This window comes from Nicotiana sylvestris, chromosome 8 (assembly GCF_000393655.2).
Source record: "Nicotiana sylvestris chromosome 8, ASM39365v2, whole genome shotgun sequence".
NCBI lineage: Eukaryota > Viridiplantae > Streptophyta > Magnoliopsida > Solanales > Solanaceae > Nicotiana > Nicotiana sylvestris.
Genome location: NC_091064.1, coordinates 1,236,777 through 1,257,683, shown reverse-complemented (window position 1 = coordinate 1,257,683; position 20,907 = coordinate 1,236,777). Strand labels below are relative to the sequence as shown.

Sequence of the window (20,907 nt, the reverse complement as noted above, 5' to 3'; positions counted from 1 at the left end):
TACTTTCAAGAATCCTTTAAGTTTTGTTATAAACTTTTTATATAATTGTTGCAAATGTGATTGAAAGTCTCTTTTTAGAGAATTTTATTTTATTTTTAATACATATTGTAGTGCTTGCGTAGGTCAGAGTAGAACTCAATGATTATGACTTACGAGAAAATTTGTGTAACCAACATAACTAGTTTGATATTAGACAGTAGTTAATCGAGTAATTGACTCGAAATAGTTAAAGTCGCAACACCTTGGTATATGTTTAAGCAAGCTGCAAACACTAATCTTCAGGATCAGATCTGCCTAGTCGGTCATATACATTATTTATTTTTTCTAGCTATATACATAATTTATGTATTGATTATACACAATTATACATATATAATACATAAATTATACATATATTTTACCTTCACTGGCTATTTTTAATTTAAGCGGCGTGAAAGGCTATTTAGGTTAATTCTTCTACTCCTCGACACACTCCTACTTTTAGCTGACTAATGATATCTTTTCCTTTTAAGTTTTACCCTAAATTTTCTTAACAAATAAATCACACATTTGTGATGTTAACCAACTAGCGCATATTATTTTCTTTATTAAGGTTGACGAGCCAATTGAAAAGAAATTGGAAAAGAATAATAAAATATTTTTTTAAAAAATCATATATTCAATGTTTACATCAAACCACGCAAACTTACTTCAAGAGCGATTTATTGGGATAAAATGTGTATTTGACAATGGTTAAGTGATTAAAAAAAGAACATGCGATGTTACTATTGATTTGATATAAATACTTACAAAGTCCTAATTTCTTTAAAGCTTCCCCCCAAGCAAAGAAGGAAAATGTAGGATGTTTTGCCAGAGGAAGGGGGACTTGCAATTCTGTGGTTTACATGAAGGAAAAAGAAGTTTGTATTCTCAAAGTATCTGACTTTTAGACAGAACTTTTCACCTTAAATTTACAGATCAAAACAAATAAAGTTATACAGCCTTAAACGCAAGAACAATCGCCCAGCAGTAATTCAAACATATCGTTAGGTGTAAGAAGAGTCGTTCCGCCAATAATCAATTCAACCTCAGGCCTACTGCTCTCAGATAATGCCTCCCGAGCTTCTCGAACCTATTAGTACAACAAGGAGGGACTGTTATTTTGCGTAGGCGAGCATGGACTGTACATTGCACTTCAAGTGAAAGAGAAAGGATAGCAGTGATTTATAGTTTTTCCCCCCATATTAACATCTTTAACATTTGTTGCATATGCACATTGCAAATTCATTAAACCAGCAGGAAAGCAAGAAGGAAGATCCAGGGAAAACAAAAGTACTACTCCCTCCGTTTCAAAAAAGATTGGCACTATTTCTTTATTAGTCCATTTCAAAAAGATTGGCACATCCCAATATTTCCTTAATAGGAAGCATTTATAGCCACACAAATGCTATAGCAGGTTTAAGATGACAAGTTTCAAAAGTTTTACATCCACACTAATGCTTTGGCTTATTTAAGACGTGTTCCCTTAAGTTTCTGCCAAGTCAAACTAGGACAATCTTTTTGAAACAGACGAAGTATAAAAAAGAGGCACTGAAGAAAGAGTCCAGGGAAAACAAACCTCAACAGCATTTATGCCCCCGACAACAAAAACGAGAATGACATCTTGATCTGCCAGACTTGGTTTTGCCTGCAAAGTCCAAGATCAGTTCAGCAAATTACATTAGCAAAGGAAATATTTACATCTAAATGAAGCATACCTGCCCAAGGCCAAATCTCCCAAACCCGCTTTTGAATAGCCGGCCAACAGTAGATGAATGATACTCTAAACCAGGTACTTCATGCTTAGCCAGCACCCTTGAAAGCACTTTATAAAGTAGTCCTTTCTTTGAGTAAGGATCATCATTGAACTTACTCTCCAGAGCCTGTGACCACTCTCTGAATGAAATGTTCTTCTTTAAGCTGGACAATTTGTGAAAGAATTTGAAAAGATTATCCACCCTATCACGCAACTCTAACTTTAGCTGCATGTCACCATACACTTGCTCTTTGTTTTTATCTTTTCCAGCATCTTCATCACCCCAACTACCCCAATCGTCATCATCAAAATCAACACCTTCAGTATTAGAAAGACCTTCCTTCTTTTCTTCTGATTGTCTGTTAAAGTTGGCTTCAAGATCCTGAGTTAAACCTTGCAGAAACTTTAATTTTGCAACTGTTGGGTTCTCAACAATCGCATCAACAATAGCTTCTTTCATAAAATGTTCCTCTTGCCAAGAGAAAGGACCAACAGTCCCAGAAGATGGGAAATTCTCACCTGCCAATATATATCCAACAATTGTGAGAAGAAGAGCATCTTGTAGAGTAAGAAGCCCCCGTTGAGCATCCATCTTATTATTTCCCTGGGAACTAACAAAAGCACTTTTATTTATGAGATCACTAATTTGAGCAGCAAGACTCTGGCTTGTGTCTCCAGCATTTACATTCAGTATCTTCTCAGCACTGTTAAATGCATCCCATTTAGCACTATGTGATTCATCTAAAGCATATAATGCTGCTGCAGCTAACTGGATGATTCCTTTGTTTTTCGTCAAAGATGACTGGCTTTTGGCCAATGCCTTAATCATAGGCTGCAAATCTGATTTTGAAACATAACCAGGACGTACTTTTAAGTTCAATGACATATTTTCGCGACGTAAACTTTCCTGCAGCCATTTCTTGATCAGAACAGCCCCATCTTTTGTCCTTCGCTCTAGTATGGCTTCCAGGTATGGTGTTCCATGAAAATTCTCCGTGGAGACAAAAGAACCACAAAGAAGGTCACTCTGAAAATCTTGCGAGGACATTTCATCACTAAGTTTAGCGCTAAGATTCACCAACTCAACCATTTGAGAAGTTGAGTCTCTAGAACTCCAGCCACGGAGAAATGCTTCAATGTTTTCCACCAGCTGAAAGTTGTCAAAACTAGAAGTCTCCTCTCTTAAACTATTATTCAGTGGTATCTGAACAGTAAGAGGAGAACGTTGCAAGTAAGCGGGGCCAAGTTTAAGCTGGCTTTGCGAGCTTTTAGCTTGACTTAAGGGCGACATCCGTTCCCTGCGAGGCAATGATGAAAACATTCGATCCACAAGTGAGTCACCATGACAGCAGGGAGTAAGAAGGTCAAGTGTGCGATCTATGAGTAATAGCCCTGCAGATCTCTTACGTCGACCGACGTCATAAAGACTTGACATGTCCGTCAGAAGCTTTCCAACAGTTTTTGAAATATCACCCAGGGAAAATATTTCAAGTTTCAGGTCCATCTACAAATTAATATATTATCTTTAAAAATACAGGTTGAATGAGACAAAAAAAAAATTAAAATAAAAGACAGAAAATCATAACTATTATAAGTAAAAAAATGTACTCCTTGACATGAAGTTGTTATTTAGGCATAAAATAATATCATTGACCAATGTATCAGTGTTCCAAAGCCATATTAAATTATTCTGATACATTTCACCCTTTATTATCTAAATAACAATCTCCCACTATTTAACATTTTTTTTAGAATGCCCTAACATTGTTTTTATCCTTTTTCTTTTAAATAAAGAACATTATTTTTATCTTTGATCTTTTATTATTACTAATAATAAAATTAAATTGATTGAGTAGAAAACGGGGTTACTCCAGCATTTTATGCTTGAACAAGCATATCTATGGATTTTTTCCCCCTAAGAATTTCACCAATTTTCAACTTTATAGCTAACTAACAGTTTCTTCGATCCAATAACTGCTGTTGTGCTAGAAGTTTCATCTATATGTGTGTTTTAACAAAAAATAACTAACTATATAGTGTTCTTATATTGTCCCTAATATTTTATGCAAATACAGAGGTTTTTTCCAAGATAAAGATAATGATATGCTAAACACATGTTACTGAGAAGGTCTAGTCATGTTTCACTGCCATTATGGATAACAATGCTGCAAATTGGAAGATATCATTTTTATTTTCAAGACATGAATCATGATAGAAGAGAACATTAAAATCCGTCAAGAAAATTTCAAACAAGTGAAAGCATGATTACCTTTGCCGCCAGATGATAAAGAAATTGAGCGGTAAGAATTGCCCCAGGAGGGACATCCTCACCATCGGCAGGTGTCCCAGTACTTATTGGAGGCAACCCAAAGCTCATAGAGTTACCATGTTCAGTGGACAGGTATGCTTCAGCTACTGATCCTTCTGAAGGCAAGACAAAGAATCTGGGTGAAAAGGGACACAAGACCAAAGGGAAATGATGCACAGAAACTTTCAACTTTTTCCCTACATCTTCTCTCAGGTCAATTACACTGTCACCATAAAGTTTTTGTGGACTTGCAACAGAACTGAAATTAGGAGTCGCTTCTTCACTGGTGGTTAATTGTGACCACCCTTCATCTTCAGCGGACACACTTTCCTTTACTGTGCTCTCTCCAGCATGACTAGAGTTCCTCAGAGACTTTCCAGCAAGCTCCTCATAATCTTGGACAAGAAAGGATTCATATTCACGATATGCATCCGGTCCTAACGGTGACTCAGGACATGCTGAGTGACCCGTCTGAAATAAGTGAATTTGGATACACACTTAAAATGAGGTAAATATAAGACATTGTAGGTTGATTGTTGAAAAATCCACTAAATGAAGACTTCTTATGTCCATTGGGGGAGAATGCCAATGACAAATTTAAGCCCTGACATATACTAGAAAATCTCATTGTCATCGTTGTAGTCAAAAAGTAATAGACTAAATTTCTTAAAAATAGATAAAAGAACTTTCAGTCACGATGCAGCATTCTTTTATTTCTATTGGTGAACAGAAAGTATTTGAGATGAGGAGTAGCTCCAGCACGGATGAACTTATTTGACACCAACGTGATATATTAGTTTCAACATGGTTTATTAAAGACCTATGATTGCACCCAATAGGAAAGTAACACAACGATTATGAAGACCAACAATAACATGAAATAAGCCAGAAAAAAAGAAAGTTATCCTGTCTATAAGCAATTTTCTGTTTAATCTGGTATATAACTTGAAAACATGGCCTTAGACATAGTCTAACACTGAGTTCAGTAAAAAAGATAAAATTCTGCCATAATTGTGGTGGCTGGGAGATCTTATCCAGAATGGAGAAGACATTTGTGGGCTAAAGAAAATGTTGTCCATTAAACCTTTCAATCCATCTCGTATTCTCTGTTGACCTCCACTATGTGATAGTATGATTAATACATTCACTTAGCAGTGCCCAGAAGCTTTCATTTTGTCCTACTAAGACCAAGAAGACAAGCTAAGTTTGGCCGATAGCATATTTTAAGGACAGTATGAACTATCCTTCATCCACAACCAAGAGTATGTAAAGACAAATATATTTTCAGATAACATCTGGTAATCTCACCTTCAGTTGATCTATTCATTTGTTTCACCTTTTATTTTAAGGGGACAGTATTATCTGCCATCGAAATTCTGGACGAGCATATATATAAAAGTGAGAAACTACAGTAAGCTATTCTATCCTCACATAGACATATATACTGAGTATCATGCAAGAAAGATCTGCATGTCTCCCATTTTTTCAAAAGCTTACCAAATTGACTCACACGTAATGGATGGATATATGTATATTTCTTTTCTTATAAAGTATAATGGGTGGATATAGTTAGAGGAATAGCAAATATCAGGTAATAAAATCATTCTATATCAGGTAATCATTCAAAAATCTAATGTGTAGACAATCTTATCTTGAGAGGTAAGAGTCCAACATGTTTTGCCAAGTACAACCGGATACTCTCATTTCATTCAAGAAACAATTAGTATGACCAGATGTTCAGAGACAAAAAATTAAACACATAGAAGAACATTTAATTTACAAGCACAAAGGTACCTCTGAGATGCATGTAAATATAGCACAGCTGCAGATAGTCTGAAGTGCACTCAGGCAACGTAAAATATATCTATGTGCATCACTTAGAAGACGTGACGTAATGACAACAATTTTCTTTGCAGGCCCAGAAGTCGAGTTCCAATCAACCACCTATAGGGAAGCACTGAAGACTGGTTCAGACAAAAGGTAGTTCAAAAACTGAAAAATAAAAACAAGAGGATCTTCTTATATATACAGTTGCTTTGTTTTTAATCATGGTAAGCACTTTATGACCCCTTCTATTATTTATATTTCAGTCCAAAAATCTACTGAAAATGCTTACATGCTAATCATGTGCATATTTCATAGTAAGTGAAAGACTCCTTATATAATCTTCTCAAGGAGATAGTCTTTGCTAATACAAATAGATGTTGAGCTTACAGGTCTTTCAACCCAAATACTACATTTCATTGTTCTTGTTTTCCTTTTTTATTCCCGTAATCCTACAGCTTATTTGTTCAACTCTTTTCTTCTTTTTTTTCCTTTCTGAATGGTACTTATTTGTTCAACTCTTAATGAGGAATTTTTTTTTTTAGTTTTCTTTTTGAGATGGAAATAAAAAGGAAAAAACAAAAAAGTCCTCATTAAGACTTTATTTAATTTTTTTCACAAGTAATTCTTAAGGAGAGTTAAGAATTATTAGTGAGAATTCCAAACTAAATAGTTGCAACCATGTTACCTTTAAAACACATGACATGCCTTTTCACATACAAATTACTTTTCGTGAAGTGGAAGCATCTACCGTATCTTTCTCAATGTGAAAATCATGTGGAATTTAAGCTACTATTTATAATACGCATCTGTGATTAAGCAACCTGCGCTATATCATGATGTCAACTAAAAGAGAATTCAAGCAACAAATTTCAAAGCAACTAAAGTATAACTAATGTTACCTTATCGAGAGGAGACATTTTCTCCAAGCTGCAAATGGCATGTGCACCCAGCTCCAAAAACAAAGAGAATGCTCCAAGAAATTCAAAGCTTTCAGTACTCCCTGCATCCAGATAAATTATGGCATCTCTAATTTCATCTGATATCTGAAAAAATAAAGATACAATATTTTAATTGGATTACTGTTCCCCAATGTTCGGGAGAAATATCAAGTTAAAATCAATCACCATGTTGTTATCAAAAAAATAAAAAAAATCAGCGACAAAACAAGTACATTAGTTCCTTTTGCTTCTTGGATAGATAAGTACAGAGGTATGGAAAATCAGAGGAAATAGAACATATAAAATAATACTCCACTACTTGGCCTCCTGCAGAAGTAGATGTGAAAAATAGTTCTCTGATTTGCTGGATATTTTATTAGCAGAGAAGGTAAAGAGAATTAAAAATTAAACCTTTCATCAGAGCCCTAGTTCTCTGTAGATTCTATCAGAATAACAACGATATACTACGTCTCAATCCCAAGCAAGTTGGGATCGGCTATATGCATCCTTACAATCCATGTTGCTCCATATGAAGTTCATCTTAGTCCAATATTATATAAAAATATAATAAGATTAAAAATGAAAACACGAAGCACTAAAAGTTCTTTATATTTTCTATATCTCTGACATGACTAAGAGACTACTGTAAACATATAACATGACTATAATTTAATACCAACTAATTGGTATCGCCCATAGAGTTTTTCCTTTATTGCACCCTATTTTTTGCTAGATCTGCAGCCCGTAGGGATTCCAAGAGATTGTAAGTCTTTTCTGAGTTCTGACAACTATGTGATTTTAGGTCTACCTCGTCCTCTTTTAACACCTCATTCACCATAATTTCTCACATACAAACCAGTGCATCTGGAGGTAGATTTAAGACACGACCAAACAATCTCAACAACCTTTTCCCATTTTTTTATGTGCTCCTTCTACCTTCCGCCAAATGTGATCATTTTTAATCGTGAATCATATTGTATGACTGGACATCAACCTTAGAACTTGCATCTAGGCGATACTCAACCAGTGGATATGTTTCTTTTCTGATAGAATAACATGAATCTTTTTTCCACTTTAAGTATATTTGAACTAGAGTTGCCTAAAAATTAGAAAGGGAAACATTGGGAAATAAAACGGGCATCGACGTTGTCCCTTCTTATGCATAAGAAAACAATTAAACAACAAAATGGTAAAATTGAAGAAGAGATTTTCGGGTTTAGATGTTTGTAGAATTATACTCTACCGTCACACAATAACAAGACAGTATCCTTCTTCCTTTTTCCTCCTCTCTGTTTTCTTTATCACATGATCAACCGACCAAATAGAAAACCTCACAAGCAGAACCTAAAGTAGAAATGTAAAATCCAAGTGCCATGTCTTCGAAGTTCTCCCTCAATCTATTCTAAAATGTTATTAACTTTACAAGCATTATAGCATCTACTGGTATGGACCAGTGGTTGATGAAACTAGAATGAAGATCATAAGAAACCACGATTTGAATCCCAATAGAAACAAATATTTAGGTGATTTTTCCATCAAGTTACCCGGTTTGTGCAACGGTGGGTGGATGCAGGTACCCAATTGGATAGTCGAGTTGCACGAGAGCGGGCCATAAAGTCAATCAAAACCCAAATAAAAAAATAAAAAAGATTTTTGGGCATTAACTATCCAACCGCATGTTACGGTTGGATAGTATAAAAATATCAAACTATGATGAATCTATAAATCCTTAAGCCTGAATCACGTACATAACTAATTGGTTAAACTGAACCCAACATTTTTCACATGAAGTATAAATGTATATGAAGATTACTGAAATTTCAATAAAAGTTTAAATTTTAAACTCATAATTTCAAAACTGCAAAGGATTCATCGGTAAGAACCTAAACGTTGAACCCATTGAAGTTAAATACTTGCATCCGCCTTTGATCATGTTGCCTATCCAAATTAGTTTGTGATTGAGGCATAGTTGCTATAACTAGAGTCCACATGAAACAAAGAAATTTGTGATTTTTTTAGCTCAAGCTACAGAGCAGGCAAATTTGAGAATGCACAATTTGAACAACAATAGAACCGAGTAAAACAATTAAAAAATCTAAACGATTTTATAAGATCGAGCGAAGTATGATTATAGGAAAATTAATCAGAAATTGAGAGAAGACTCACTTGTCTAATGGAATCGGTACAACACTTGATCACATCAACCGTAGCCATAATTCCTTTCGGGCAACGTAACCGGTGCCGGAGCAAGATAAATTACCGGCGACGGAGTTCCGGCGATTTTTACTTCAATTACAGTACGATTGTCGGGATCTGGATGGTGAATTCAGCATAATTACGGACCAGTGGGTTCTCGAGTTGGCTGGGCCGCAACTAAAACTCCGAAAAGGGGCAAGTGCAGAAATAGCCGGTTGGACGACTATGTTTAAAAGAAGGTAATTTTAACTATCTATACCATATATCAAACCTTATTACCAAAAATGTTCATAATTTGTTATTTACCCGTGTAGGCCATACTTTTACTACAAATTATATACCAATCCAAAAATAGATAGATTTTGCCATAAAAAACGCGCTAAAATGAAGACACCAGATCTGCGTGTGATTCTGTCAACATTAAATTCGAATTGTTGCGTAATTCTCTCCTTCCTCAACGGAAAGAGATCTCTCTTCTCTCACTCAACTACAATTCTCAAAAAACGCAAGCTACTGAAGCTCCTGTAATCAAATGGAAAGGAGATTTCTGTTCTTCATCTTCATCTTCATCTGTTCTTCCATATATTTTCCACCATTAATAGTCATTAAAAAGTTTGAAAGTTTTGAATTCAAATTTGGGTTTTCAAAAATCATTATTTGTTTGGATTGGGTGTTGTTGTAAATAATTCAGAATATGTTTAGGAGTTTATATCTCAATTTTGAGGGGTTTTGGTGAAGATTAGACTTGGTTTTGACTGAATTTTAGATTGAAACTCGAAGAAGAAGAAGAAGACGTATTTCCAGAAATTGTAGATAAATTGTAGTTAAATTGTAGAATTGTAGATAAATTGTAGATAAATTGTAGATGAATTGTAGATTGGGAAGACTAAAACTTCTACAAATCTTCTACAATTATGTCGAAAATGCCAATTATGCTACAATTGAAATGAGAATTTGGATATTAAAATTCAATGTATCTATTTTGTAGATATCTTTGTAGATAAATTGTAGATTATTTGTATTCTGATTGTAGATGCATTATTTTCTGTTTTCACAAATCCAAAACGACTAAAGCTTCTACAAAATCTTAATGCTTAATATACTTAATTTATTCTTAAATATACTTAATGCTTGCATATTGCACCAAATTCTAATGCTTGCATATTGAACCATATTCTCACATAAAGCCAGTTTTTGCTTTCCTTCATGCTTGAAAAGGACATCCGTTTTAACTATTTTTGGACGCGATATACAAAATTTATCTTTGTAAATCACAGTTATATATAATTTAAGCATAGGATCCTAAAGATAACTCTGGATATTAATTCATTACTAAGAATATGCATTTGAGATCCCTAAGCACAGGAGCATCGTGAGTTTTGTGTGTGTTGTGAACAGTTGAGATGAAAGGAAAGAGAAAGTGGGAAGATACAGTCCTATAATTATGCCTAATATAAATGAACCCTTAATTATATCCCTAATTTGAATTATGGTATAGAAATGGTAATTTGGTATGCTTAAATGTAATAAACACAAACCTTAAACATTGAGGGTAATAAGGTTTGATATATGGTATAGATAGGTAAAAATCCCTTAAAAGAATAAGCGGTGTATCGGAAACAACTTATATCTATTGTCTCACAATAGGGGTGACACTATTCTCCACATGCCCCATAAGTAAAATTTTACTGGATCATTATTATTGTTGTTGTCGTTTCATAATTAAAATTTGGAATTTTTACCTCCTATAGCAAATGTTGATACCTTATTTATTTTAAATAAATACCTTTTTAAAAAATTATATTTCGTAACTACCTTTTGATTTTTATAGCCAAATATCTATTTATGGTTACCTCCTACCCTTAAACCATAAAATACTCTTTGTATTATTTTTCTCTCTCATTCTTTCGGATTTTTCTCCACCCTTTCTCTCTCAATACTAGCCTTTCTCCATGAATACAACCACTATTCTCCACTGATTCATCTCCATTGTCTTGTAAAATTTTCATTATCAGTGGGCTGGTTTTCTCTATACTTCTTGTAAAACATAATTTGTTTTATCAGGACCTATTGTGAATAGGATCTGATCCTTTTCTAAGTCTTCTTTTGATCGAGCGATTGGGATCAAATGATTTGCTTACTGATGTTGGTTTAACATTTGTAGTCTTCAATTATTTTATAACTAATCCCGCGAGTATACGTTGACTTCTTGACATTAGCCCATGTTGTCTATTTCCTCTCTTGCCTCTGCAAACTTGATGTTATATTTTTATCAACACTGTATTTCCTTACATTCTGCGAAATTATGAATTGCGTCGATGAATTTGATCTCGTTAGACTAAGAAAATGTCTATTCTTCATGGGGTTTAAGGATGTAAATGGGTCAGATACAAGAGTTGTTAAGGAAAAAGAAGATTTGGGTATCGTTGACATGGCCACTGCAACTCTTGCCTCTCACCACCTTCATTGCTCCTTTTCTTCATCTACCAAATTCGCAATTACTAACAAAAGACGACACTTTATTATTGAAAATAAGGAATTTCTTTCGTTTTTATGCCAAATTTTGAGAGTTTCAAGTCAGATCGCGGCCCTCTTGACGAGACGACATTAGGGTTGTTCTTGAACAAAGACGACTTCGGGGCTCAGCAACTTGAAAAGTCTATTGTCTTTTTTTTCATTGTATTCATTGTCTTTTTTTTCATTGTAATTCAATGTATCTTGTTGTATTCTATGGATTTCATTGTATTCACTATCTTTTTTCATTGTATTTCAATGTATCTCGTTGTATTCTATGTATTTCATTGTATTCACTGTCTCGCTATATGCCATGAATGTATCCATATATTTTTTTTAATTAATATAATTTATGTATTCAGATGTATTATATAATTTCTCTAAAGATTGCTATGTTTTTGGAGTATTTTTCGGTTGAGAATCTATTTTATGCAAGGAAATACAAAATTTGTGTGTTATAATTGAGTTTGTTGAGTTATATTGGGAGTCTATTATGTTAATTGATTCATTTTTCGTTCAAAAACAGTGCAATCCCCTGTTGAATATAGTCGAATACAATAATTTGTCCAGCTGTAATTTCATGTTTCATGCCATGAATACAGTCGAATACACTCGAATACAACAACTGATTAGCTGGACTTCCCTGATTCATGCCTATTTTTGCTACTATATTCATGAATACAGTAGCTTAAATACATATAATACATCTTATAATAACAGAAAACGTATCTACAATCCGTAATATAGCAAGTGATATCTATAGATAGTTAATTACCACTAAAAGATAGTGCTTTATGAAAATTTCTCTTAAAATTTAGACTAATGGACTGAAATTGAAATCACAAGCCTCGTCTTTGGAAATTGGTCGAGCCTAATTTTATATTTTTGGTTTGAAGTTGAATTTTAAAGTTTAAAATTAAAAATTCGGACCTTTCGGGTCTGAAGTTGAATTTTAAAGTTTAAAAATTTAAACTTCAAACCTTTGGGTCTGAAATTTAAATTTCGTCATTGTCTTCTTGTTTGCATTGATTAAATTTTGGAAAAATGATATTGTATAGCCGCTCTTAAAATAATAGTCAAAAATAATATATATATATATATATATATATATATATATATATATATATATATATATATATATATATATATATATATATGATGGGTTTATAGTAACTTAGCTTTGTGTTTTGATGATCTAACAAACTTACTGTCAAAGAACCAGATAAGAAACCTGACACACTTGGTACACAACACAAATCAACGGACTCCAGGTAATGTGAATTGCTATGACTTCAGAAGATAGAGAATCAACACAGGGATCTGATACCCTTGAGTTTCCCTGACAGTAGTATGAAGTCAACTGTCTATAGCTGGAAAGTGACTGCCTGCATTGTACACAGAAACAGTGTAGCACAGTTCAACAGTCACTTCACATTGACCTACCAAGTGATTACACCATTCAAGTGGTGTCATCCATGTTGTATCAACGTTAAAACATTACAACAAAATATCACTTGAACACTTAGAGAATTCACTCAAGCATTCAAGCATCTAACAATCAATCATTCAATTCTCAAGTGCATCAAGAACAAAGAACAATACTACTACGGATCAGCTCCTACAACAAGTATCTTGTATGTTCTTAGTTGAGTTGTAACTTTATTAATTGTTCTTCATTGTAATTCCTACTTTGCTTATCTAGAAGCATTACTTAGGAACCCCTTGTAAACCATAAGCCTTCAGTGTTTGTGTCGTGACTAGAGTTAGTCATGAGTTGAAACCTTTGTAATAGGTGTATTGCAAAGTGGTTTGTAATAGGCGTATTACAAGTTAGTAAGGGATTAAGAGTTTAATTCCTAGGTTGCATAGGTTGTAATCTAAAGTTGTTCATAGTGAAGTTGAAATCCTACCAGTGTAGGTCGTAGTTTTTTATCCCTTTGAGCAGGGATTTTTCCATGTAAAAACTCCCTGTTCCATTTACTTACTATTGCATTAGCATTCTCTGTGGAAACCTATATAGAACCTGGTCCCTATATAGTTTGGTGGACTCATATATTATATCAATTGGTATCAGAGCGGGTTCTTTCTAAAAGGTTAACACCTAGAAAGGATCTTCGTGGCTGCTCCACCAAACTTCGAGTAAGGACCATCTACATACAAACCACCCAAGTTCAATGGACAATACTATGGGTGGTGGAAGACAAGAATGCATAAATTTATTATGGCAGAAGATTTTAAGTTGTGGGATGTTATTTGTGATGACCCTTATGTCCCAACAAAGAAGGTCGGAGACCCTCTAGAGACGGTGCCAAAAACCAGTAAAGAATACAACGATGCAGATCGGAAAGCTATGGAGAAAAATTTTCGTGCCAAGAAAATTTTGGTGTGTGGGATAGGACCTGATGAATACAACAGGATCTCAGCCTGTCAATCCGCCAATGAAATATGGGAAGCCTTACAAACAACACACGAGGGAACCACTCAAGTAAAGCAATATAAGATTGACATGGTCACCACTGAGTATGAGTTTTTCAGAATGAATGATGATAAATCCATTCAAGACATGCACACTATATTCATGTCTATCATAAATGAGCTACACTCGCTTAGAGAAGTCATTCCGAAAAGGGGCAACTAAAACTCCGAAAAGGGGCAAGTTGAGAAATAGCCAGTTGGACGACTCTGTTTAAAAGAATAGTCTAAATTTACAAAGTATTTTAAAGCTGAGTCGATAAGCGGTGTATCGGAAACAACTTATATTTATTGTCTCACAATAGGGGTGACACTATTCTCTATATGCCCCATAAGTAAAATTTTACTAGATCATTATTATTGTTGTTATTGTTGTTGTCGTTTCATAATTAAAATTTGGAATTTTTACCTCCTATAGAAAAGGTTGATACCTTATTTATTTTAAATAAATACTTTTAAAAAAAATTATATTTCGTAACTACCTTTTGATTTTTATAGCCAAATATCTATTTATGGTTACTTCCTACCCTTAAGCCATAAAATACTCTTCGTATTATTTTTCTCTCTCATTCTTTCGGATTTTTCTCCACCCTCTCTCTCTCAACACTAGCCTTTCTCCATGAATACAACCACTATTCTCCACTGATTCATCTCCGTTGTCTTGCGAAATTTTCATTATCAGTGGGCTGGTTTTCTCTCTACTTCTTGTAAAACAGAATTTGTTTTATCAGGACCTATTGTGAATAGGATCTGATCCTTTTCTAAGTCTTCTTTTGCTCGAGCGATTGGGATCAAATGATTTGCTTACTGATGTTGGTTTAACATTTGTAGTCTTCAATTATTTTGTAACTAATCCCGCGAGTATACGTTGACTTCTTGACATTAGCCCATGTTGTCTATTTCCTCTCTTGCCTCTGCAAACTTGATGTTAATTTTATCAACACTGTATTTCCTTACATTCTGCGAAATTATGAGCTGGGTCGATGAATTTGATCTCGTTAGACTAAGAAAATGTCTATTCTTCATGGGGTTTAAGGATGTAAATGGGTCAGATACAAGAGTTGTTAAGGAAAAAGAAGATTTGGGTATCGTTGACATGGCCACTGCAACTATTACCTCTCACCACCTTCATTGCTCCTTTTCTTCATCTACCAAATTCGCAATTACTAACAAAAGACGACACTCTATTATTGAAAATAAGGAATTTCTTTCTTTTTTATGCCAAATTTTGAGAGTTTCAAGTCAGATCGCGGCCCTCTTGACGAGACGACATTAGGGTTGTTCTTGAACAAAGACGACTTCGGGCTCAGCAACTTGAAAAGTCTGTTGTCTTTTTTTTCATTATATTCATTGTCTTTTTTCATTGTAATTCAATGTATCTCGTTGTATTCTATGTATTTCATTGTATTCACTATCTTTTTTCATTGTATTTCAATGTATCCTGTTGTATTCTATGCATTTCATTGTATTCACTGTGTCGCTATATGCCATGAATGCATCCATATATTTTTTTTAATTAATATAATTTATGTATTCAGATGTATTATATAATTTATCTGAAGATTGCTATGTTTTTGGAGTATTTTTCGGTTGAGAATCTTTTTTATACAAGGAAATACAAAATTTGTGTGTTATAATTGAGTTTGTTGAGTTATATTAGGAGTCTATTATGTTAATTGATTCATTTTTCGTTCAAAAATAGTGCAATCCCCTGTTGAATACAATCGAATACAATAATTTGTCCAGCTGTAATTTCATGTTTCATGCCATGAATACAGTTGAATACACTCGAATACAACAACTGATTAGCTGGACTTCCCTGATTCATGCCTATTTTTGCTACTATATTCATGAATACAGTAGCTTAAATACATCTAATACATCTTATAACAACAGAAAACGTATCTACAATCCGTAATATAGCAAGTGGTATCTATAGATAGCTAATTACCACTAAACGATAGTGTTTTATGAAAATTTCTCTTAAAATTTAGACTAATGGACTGAAATTGAAATCACAAGCCTCGTCTTTGGAAATTGGTCGAGCCTAATTTTATATTTTTGGTTTGAAGTTGAATTTTAAAGTTTAAAATTGAAAATTCGGACCTTTCGGGTCTAAAGTTGAATTTTAAAGTTTAAAAATTTAAACTTCAAACCTTTGGGTCTGAAATTTAAATTTCGTCATTGTCTTCTTGTTTGCATTGATTAATTTTGGAAAAATGACATTGTATAGCCGCTCTTAAAATAATAGTCAAAAATAATATATATATATATATATATATATATATATATATATATATATGATGGGTTTACAGTAACTTAGCTTTGTGTTTTGATGATCTAACAAACTTACTGTCAAAGAACCAGATAAGAAACCTGACACACTTGGTACACAACACAAATCAACGGACTCCAGGTAATGTGAATTGCTATGACTTCAGAAGATAGATAATCAACATGATACCCTTGAGTTTCCCTGGCAGTAGTATGAAGTCAACTGTCTATAGCTGGAAAGTGACTGCCTGCACTGTACACAGAAACAGTGTAGCACAGTTCAGCAGTCACTTCTCATTGACCTACCAAGTGATTACACCATTCAAGTGGTGTCATCCATGTTGTATCAACGTTAAAACATTACAACAAAACATCACTTGGACACTTAGAGAATTCACTCAAGCATTCAAGCATCTGACAATCAATCATTCAATTCTCAAGTGCATCAAGAACAAAGAACAATACTACTACGGACCAGTTCCTACAGCAAGTATCTTCTATGTCCTTAGTTGAGTTGTAACTTTGTTAATTGTTCTTCATTGTAATTCCTACTTTGCTTATCTAGAAGCATTACTTAGGAACCCCTTGTAAACCATAAACCTTCAGTGTTTGTGTCGTGACTAGAGTTAGTCACGAGTTGAAGCCTTTGTAATAGGTGTATTGCAAAGTGGTTTGTAATAGGCATATTACAAGTTAGTAAGGGATTAAGAGTTTAATTCCTAGGTTGCGTAGGTTGTAACCTAAAGTTGCTCATAGTGAAGTTGAAATCCTACCATTGTAGGTCGTAGTTTTTTATCCCTTTGGGCAGGGATTTTTCCATGTAAAAACTCCCTGTTCCATTTACTTACTATTGCATTAGCATTCTCTGTGGAAACCTATATAGAACCTGGTCCCTATATAGTTTGGTGGACTCATATATTATATCAATTGATATCAGAGCGGGTTCTTTATAAAAGGTTAACACCTAGAAAGGATCTTCGTGGCTGCTCCACCAAACTTCGAGTAAGGACCATCTACATACAAATCACCCAGGTTCAAGGACAATACTATGGGTGGTGGAAGACAAGAATGCACAACTTTATTATGGCAGAAGATTTTAAGTTGTGGGATGTTATTTGTGATGGCCCTTATGTCCCAACAAAGAAGGTCGGAGACCCTCTAGAGACGGTGCCAAAAACCAGGAAAGAATACAACGATGCAGATAGGAAAGCTATGGAGAAAAACTTTCTTGCCAAGAAAATTTTGGTGTGTGGGATAGGACCTGATGAATACAACAGGATCTCAGCCTGTCAATCCGCCAATGAAATATGGGAAGCCTTACAAACAACACACGAGGGAACCACTCAAGTAAAGCAATCTAAGATTGACATGCTCACCACTGAGTATGAGTTTTTTAGAATGAATGACGATAAATCCATTCAAGATATGCACACAATATTCATGTCTATCATAAATGAGCTACACTCGCTTAGAGAAGTCATTCATATGAATATACTAGTGTGAAAAATTCTCAGTGTTTTGCCCAGTTCATGGGAGAGTAAAATGAATGACATTACTGAAGCAAAAGATCTGCATGCCCTAACTATAGACGAGTTAGTTGGAAATCTGAAAACCTACGAAATGAAGAAGAAGAAGGACAATGAAAGGAGAGAATTAAAGAAGGAAAAGAACCTGGTACTCAAAGCTGAAAGCAATGACTCAAGTGAGGATGATAGTGACATGGCTTACTTAACCAAAAGGTTTCAGAAGATGGTCCGAAGGAATGGAGGCATACCCAAGAGAGGCAGTTCCAGCAAACCAAAGAATTATGACCTCTATTATAAATGTGGTAAGCCATGGAATTTTATCAAAGATTGCCCTTTCCTAAAGCAATAAGACTTCAAGTACAATCCTGATAAAGTAGCCAAGAGGAACCTGGTTCCCGACAAATGCTTCAAAAGAAATAACGGCGCTGACAATGTTGTGAAGCAAACTCTTGCAGCATGGGGAGATTCCTCCAGTGAGTCTACAGAAGAAACTAATGCAGGTGATAGTTCTATGATGGCTGTTGAAAGTGAAACAAATGAATATGATTCAATATTTTCTTTGACGGCTCAATCAGACAATGATGAAGATGATGACAATGATGAGATAAACTTCAGGGATGTTCAAAGAAATCTGAAATCCTATTCCCCTAATAAACTCATGTCATTAGCGAATGTGTTAATTGATGTCTACCATAGTCTGGTAGATGATAAGGATGCCTTAACCATAGAGTTAGGAGATGCTGAACAAACTGGAGATGACTTGGTAGTTTGTGTGGCTGATCTGAAGGAATCTATAAGTAATATGAAAAATGAAAAAATGGTTTTAACTGAAAAAATTGTTAGTGTAGAACATGAAAGAGACGATTTGATGGTAGTAGCTATTGACCTAAAAGAAACCATTGAAAATTTAAGTAAAGAATAGAATGACTTAGTGGAGAAAATTGATGCCTTAGAAAAAGAAAGAGATGAACTCCTAGTTGTGGTCATAGATTTGAAGGAAACAACTGAGGAACTCAAAGCAGAATGTGGGTCTGGAAAGTCTGATAAAGGAAGAGGAGTTGCTAGTGAAGCACATATCAGGTTAGAAAATGAATTAAATGTTGTAAAAGCTAGTTTATGTGCTTAACTTGAGAAAACTAGACAAGCAGATCTGGAAAGAGTAAAAAATGACCTTGACAAGTGTTTTAAGTGGACCTGGTCCTCGGACGCTATTACTGCCATGTACGTTAACAGTGGAGGAAACAGGCAGGGAATAGGGTTTCAAAGGGAGAGAACTCCTTACAACCCTCATAACAAGTATGTTACTATACGTGATAATTGGCTATGTACCCACTATGGGAACAATGGGCATTTAAAAAAAAATTGCCAAGCCAGGGTTCAGTCTCTTCAGAAAAACAAAGTTTTTGCTGAAAGAGTAACTGCTGAAAAGGGACCATGTGCCACTCATAAAAAATGCATGTTAACTACATGGACTAAAAGAGCACTTATTCATCCTCTTGCTTATTACAAGGGACCCAAACTTGCTTGGGTTCTTAAATCTAACCCTTGATTTCCTTGTGCAGGGAATAATGAAAGGAAGTAGTCAACAATGGTCCATAGACAGTGGATGCTCAAAGCATGTGACTAGGAACACCATGGACTTTCTTTAACAAAAATCCCTGCAAAGATGGAGTGTATCCTTTGCAATAGAAAAAAGGGATATATTCTTGGAGTTGGAAAGATTGGGAAATCACTCACTCACTTAATTGAGAATGTGCACTATGTCAATGGCCTCAAGTATAGTCTTTTGAGTGTTTCTCAAATATGTGATAAAGGAAACAAGGTGGAGTTCTTGTCAAAGATATGCACAGTTACTAATCTAGTAACAGGTGAAGTGGTACTGGTGGCCAAAAGATACAAGAACATCTACGTTGCTGACTTTGAGTCCCTACAAAGTGGTGATCTGAGTTGCTTGAAAGCAGTTGATGATGATGCTGAGTTGTGGCACAGAAAACTGGGGCATGCAAGCTTTTCTCTACTGAATAAGCTAGTTCAGAATGACCTGGTGCATGGTTTGCCCAAGTCAAAGTTTGTGGAGAACAAAGTATGTGATGCCTGCGCCAGAGGGAAGCATGTGAAATTCTCATTTAAACCAAAGAGGGATGTCACCACCTCAAAATCACTTGATCCTCTACATATGGATCTATGTGGTCCTATGAGAGTGCAAATCAGAGGAGGAAAAAGATACATTTTTGTGATAGTGGATGACTATTCTAGATTCACTTGGACTCTGTTCCTTAGAACAAAAGATGAGACTTTTAAAGTTTTTGTAGCCTTTGTGAAGCATGCATTAGATCAGATCATGGAACAGAATTTGAAAATGCCAAGTTTGATGATTTCTGCAACAAGAATGGCATTACCCATAACTTCTCAGCCCTCAAAACTCCACAACAAAATGGAGTTGTGGAAAGAAAGAACAGAACCCTTGAAGAAATGGCAAGGACAATGCTGATCGATAGTGGGATTGCTAAGAACTTCTGGGCTGAAGCTATCAACACTGCCTGCTACTTGGTGAATAGGTGCATGATCAACTCTCTCTTGAACAAAACTCCCTATGAGCTTCTACATGGAAGGAAGCCTAAGTTGACTCACTTAAGAACATTTATGTGCAAATGCTATATTCTCAACAATGGAAAAGACCAGCTTTGAAAATTCGATATCAAGAGTGATGAAGGAATCTTCTTGGGATATTCTTCTCAAAGTAAAGCTTACAAGGTCTACAATAAGCGGACTTAGTGCATAGAGGAAAGTGTTCATGTAATCTTTGACGAGTTCTACCTTTCCTATGAGGAAATCAATAAGGGTGATCAAGATGGAGAGCCTTTGCCAGTTCCAGAAGAAGTCAATGATATGGCAAATGGAAATGCAGACATGATGAGTCAAGTGAAGGAGCCAAGTGAAGACAATGCAATCTCTTCCTTATTAGCCAGAGAGGAACTAAGTACCACAATTACAACCATTGAAGCTGAAGAAAAAGTGGTTAATACAGTTCAAGGTACCCAACATGTAGTTGAAGGAAGAATGTAAGGGAATCAGTCA

General features: G+C 34.9%; 3 protein-coding genes across 3 annotated transcripts; 2 read left to right on the top strand and 1 right to left on the bottom strand.

Annotated features, from left to right (window-relative positions):
- Positions 1-740: 740 nt before the first annotated feature.
- On the bottom strand, positions 741-9,258 carry LOC104222695 (sec1 family domain-containing protein MIP3). The gene is made up of 7 exons (XM_009773998.2): positions 9,014-9,258; positions 6,809-6,952; positions 5,877-6,026; positions 4,044-4,553; positions 1,737-3,278; positions 1,598-1,666; positions 741-1,111 (listed from the first exon to the last, which is right to left on the bottom strand). Exons 1-7 carry the CDS (start codon positions 9,059-9,061, stop codon positions 983-985), a joined length of 2,592 nt encoding a protein of 863 aa, XP_009772300.1. The 5' UTR covers positions 9,062-9,258; the 3' UTR covers positions 741-982.
- Positions 9,259-13,778: 4,520 nt separating this feature from the next.
- LOC104223530 (uncharacterized) lies at positions 13,779-14,195 on the top strand. The gene has a single exon (XM_009775012.1). The coding sequence runs from the start codon at positions 13,779-13,781 to the stop codon at positions 14,193-14,195; it is 417 nt and encodes a 138-aa protein (XP_009773314.1).
- Positions 14,196-17,386: 3,191 nt separating this feature from the next.
- LOC138874462 (uncharacterized) lies at positions 17,387-17,806 on the top strand. Its single transcript, XM_070152908.1, has one exon. The coding sequence runs from the start codon at positions 17,387-17,389 to the stop codon at positions 17,804-17,806; it is 420 nt and encodes a 139-aa protein (XP_070009009.1).
- Positions 17,807-20,907: the final 3,101 nt, after the last annotated feature.

Excerpts from the sequence above, each read along its gene's own strand:
- LOC104222695 (XM_009773998.2), bottom strand. The coding sequence starts at position 9,061 with ATGGCTACGGTTGATGTGATCAAGTGTTGTACCGATTCCATTAGACAA. Across the intron at positions 6,027-6,808 it reads AAATGTCTCCTCTCGATAAG|GTGGTTGATTGGAACTCGAC; the intron begins GTAACATTAGTT and ends GCTTCCCTATAG. Across the intron at positions 1,112-1,597 it reads GGGGCATAAATGCTGTTGAG|GTTCGAGAAGCTCGGGAGGC; the intron begins GTTTGTTTTCCC and ends TTGTACTAATAG.
- LOC104223530 (XM_009775012.1), top strand. The coding sequence starts at position 13,779 with ATGGCAGAAGATTTTAAGTTGTGGGATGTTATTTGTGATGACCCTTAT.
- LOC138874462 (XM_070152908.1), top strand. The coding sequence starts at position 17,387 with ATGGCAGAAGATTTTAAGTTGTGGGATGTTATTTGTGATGGCCCTTAT.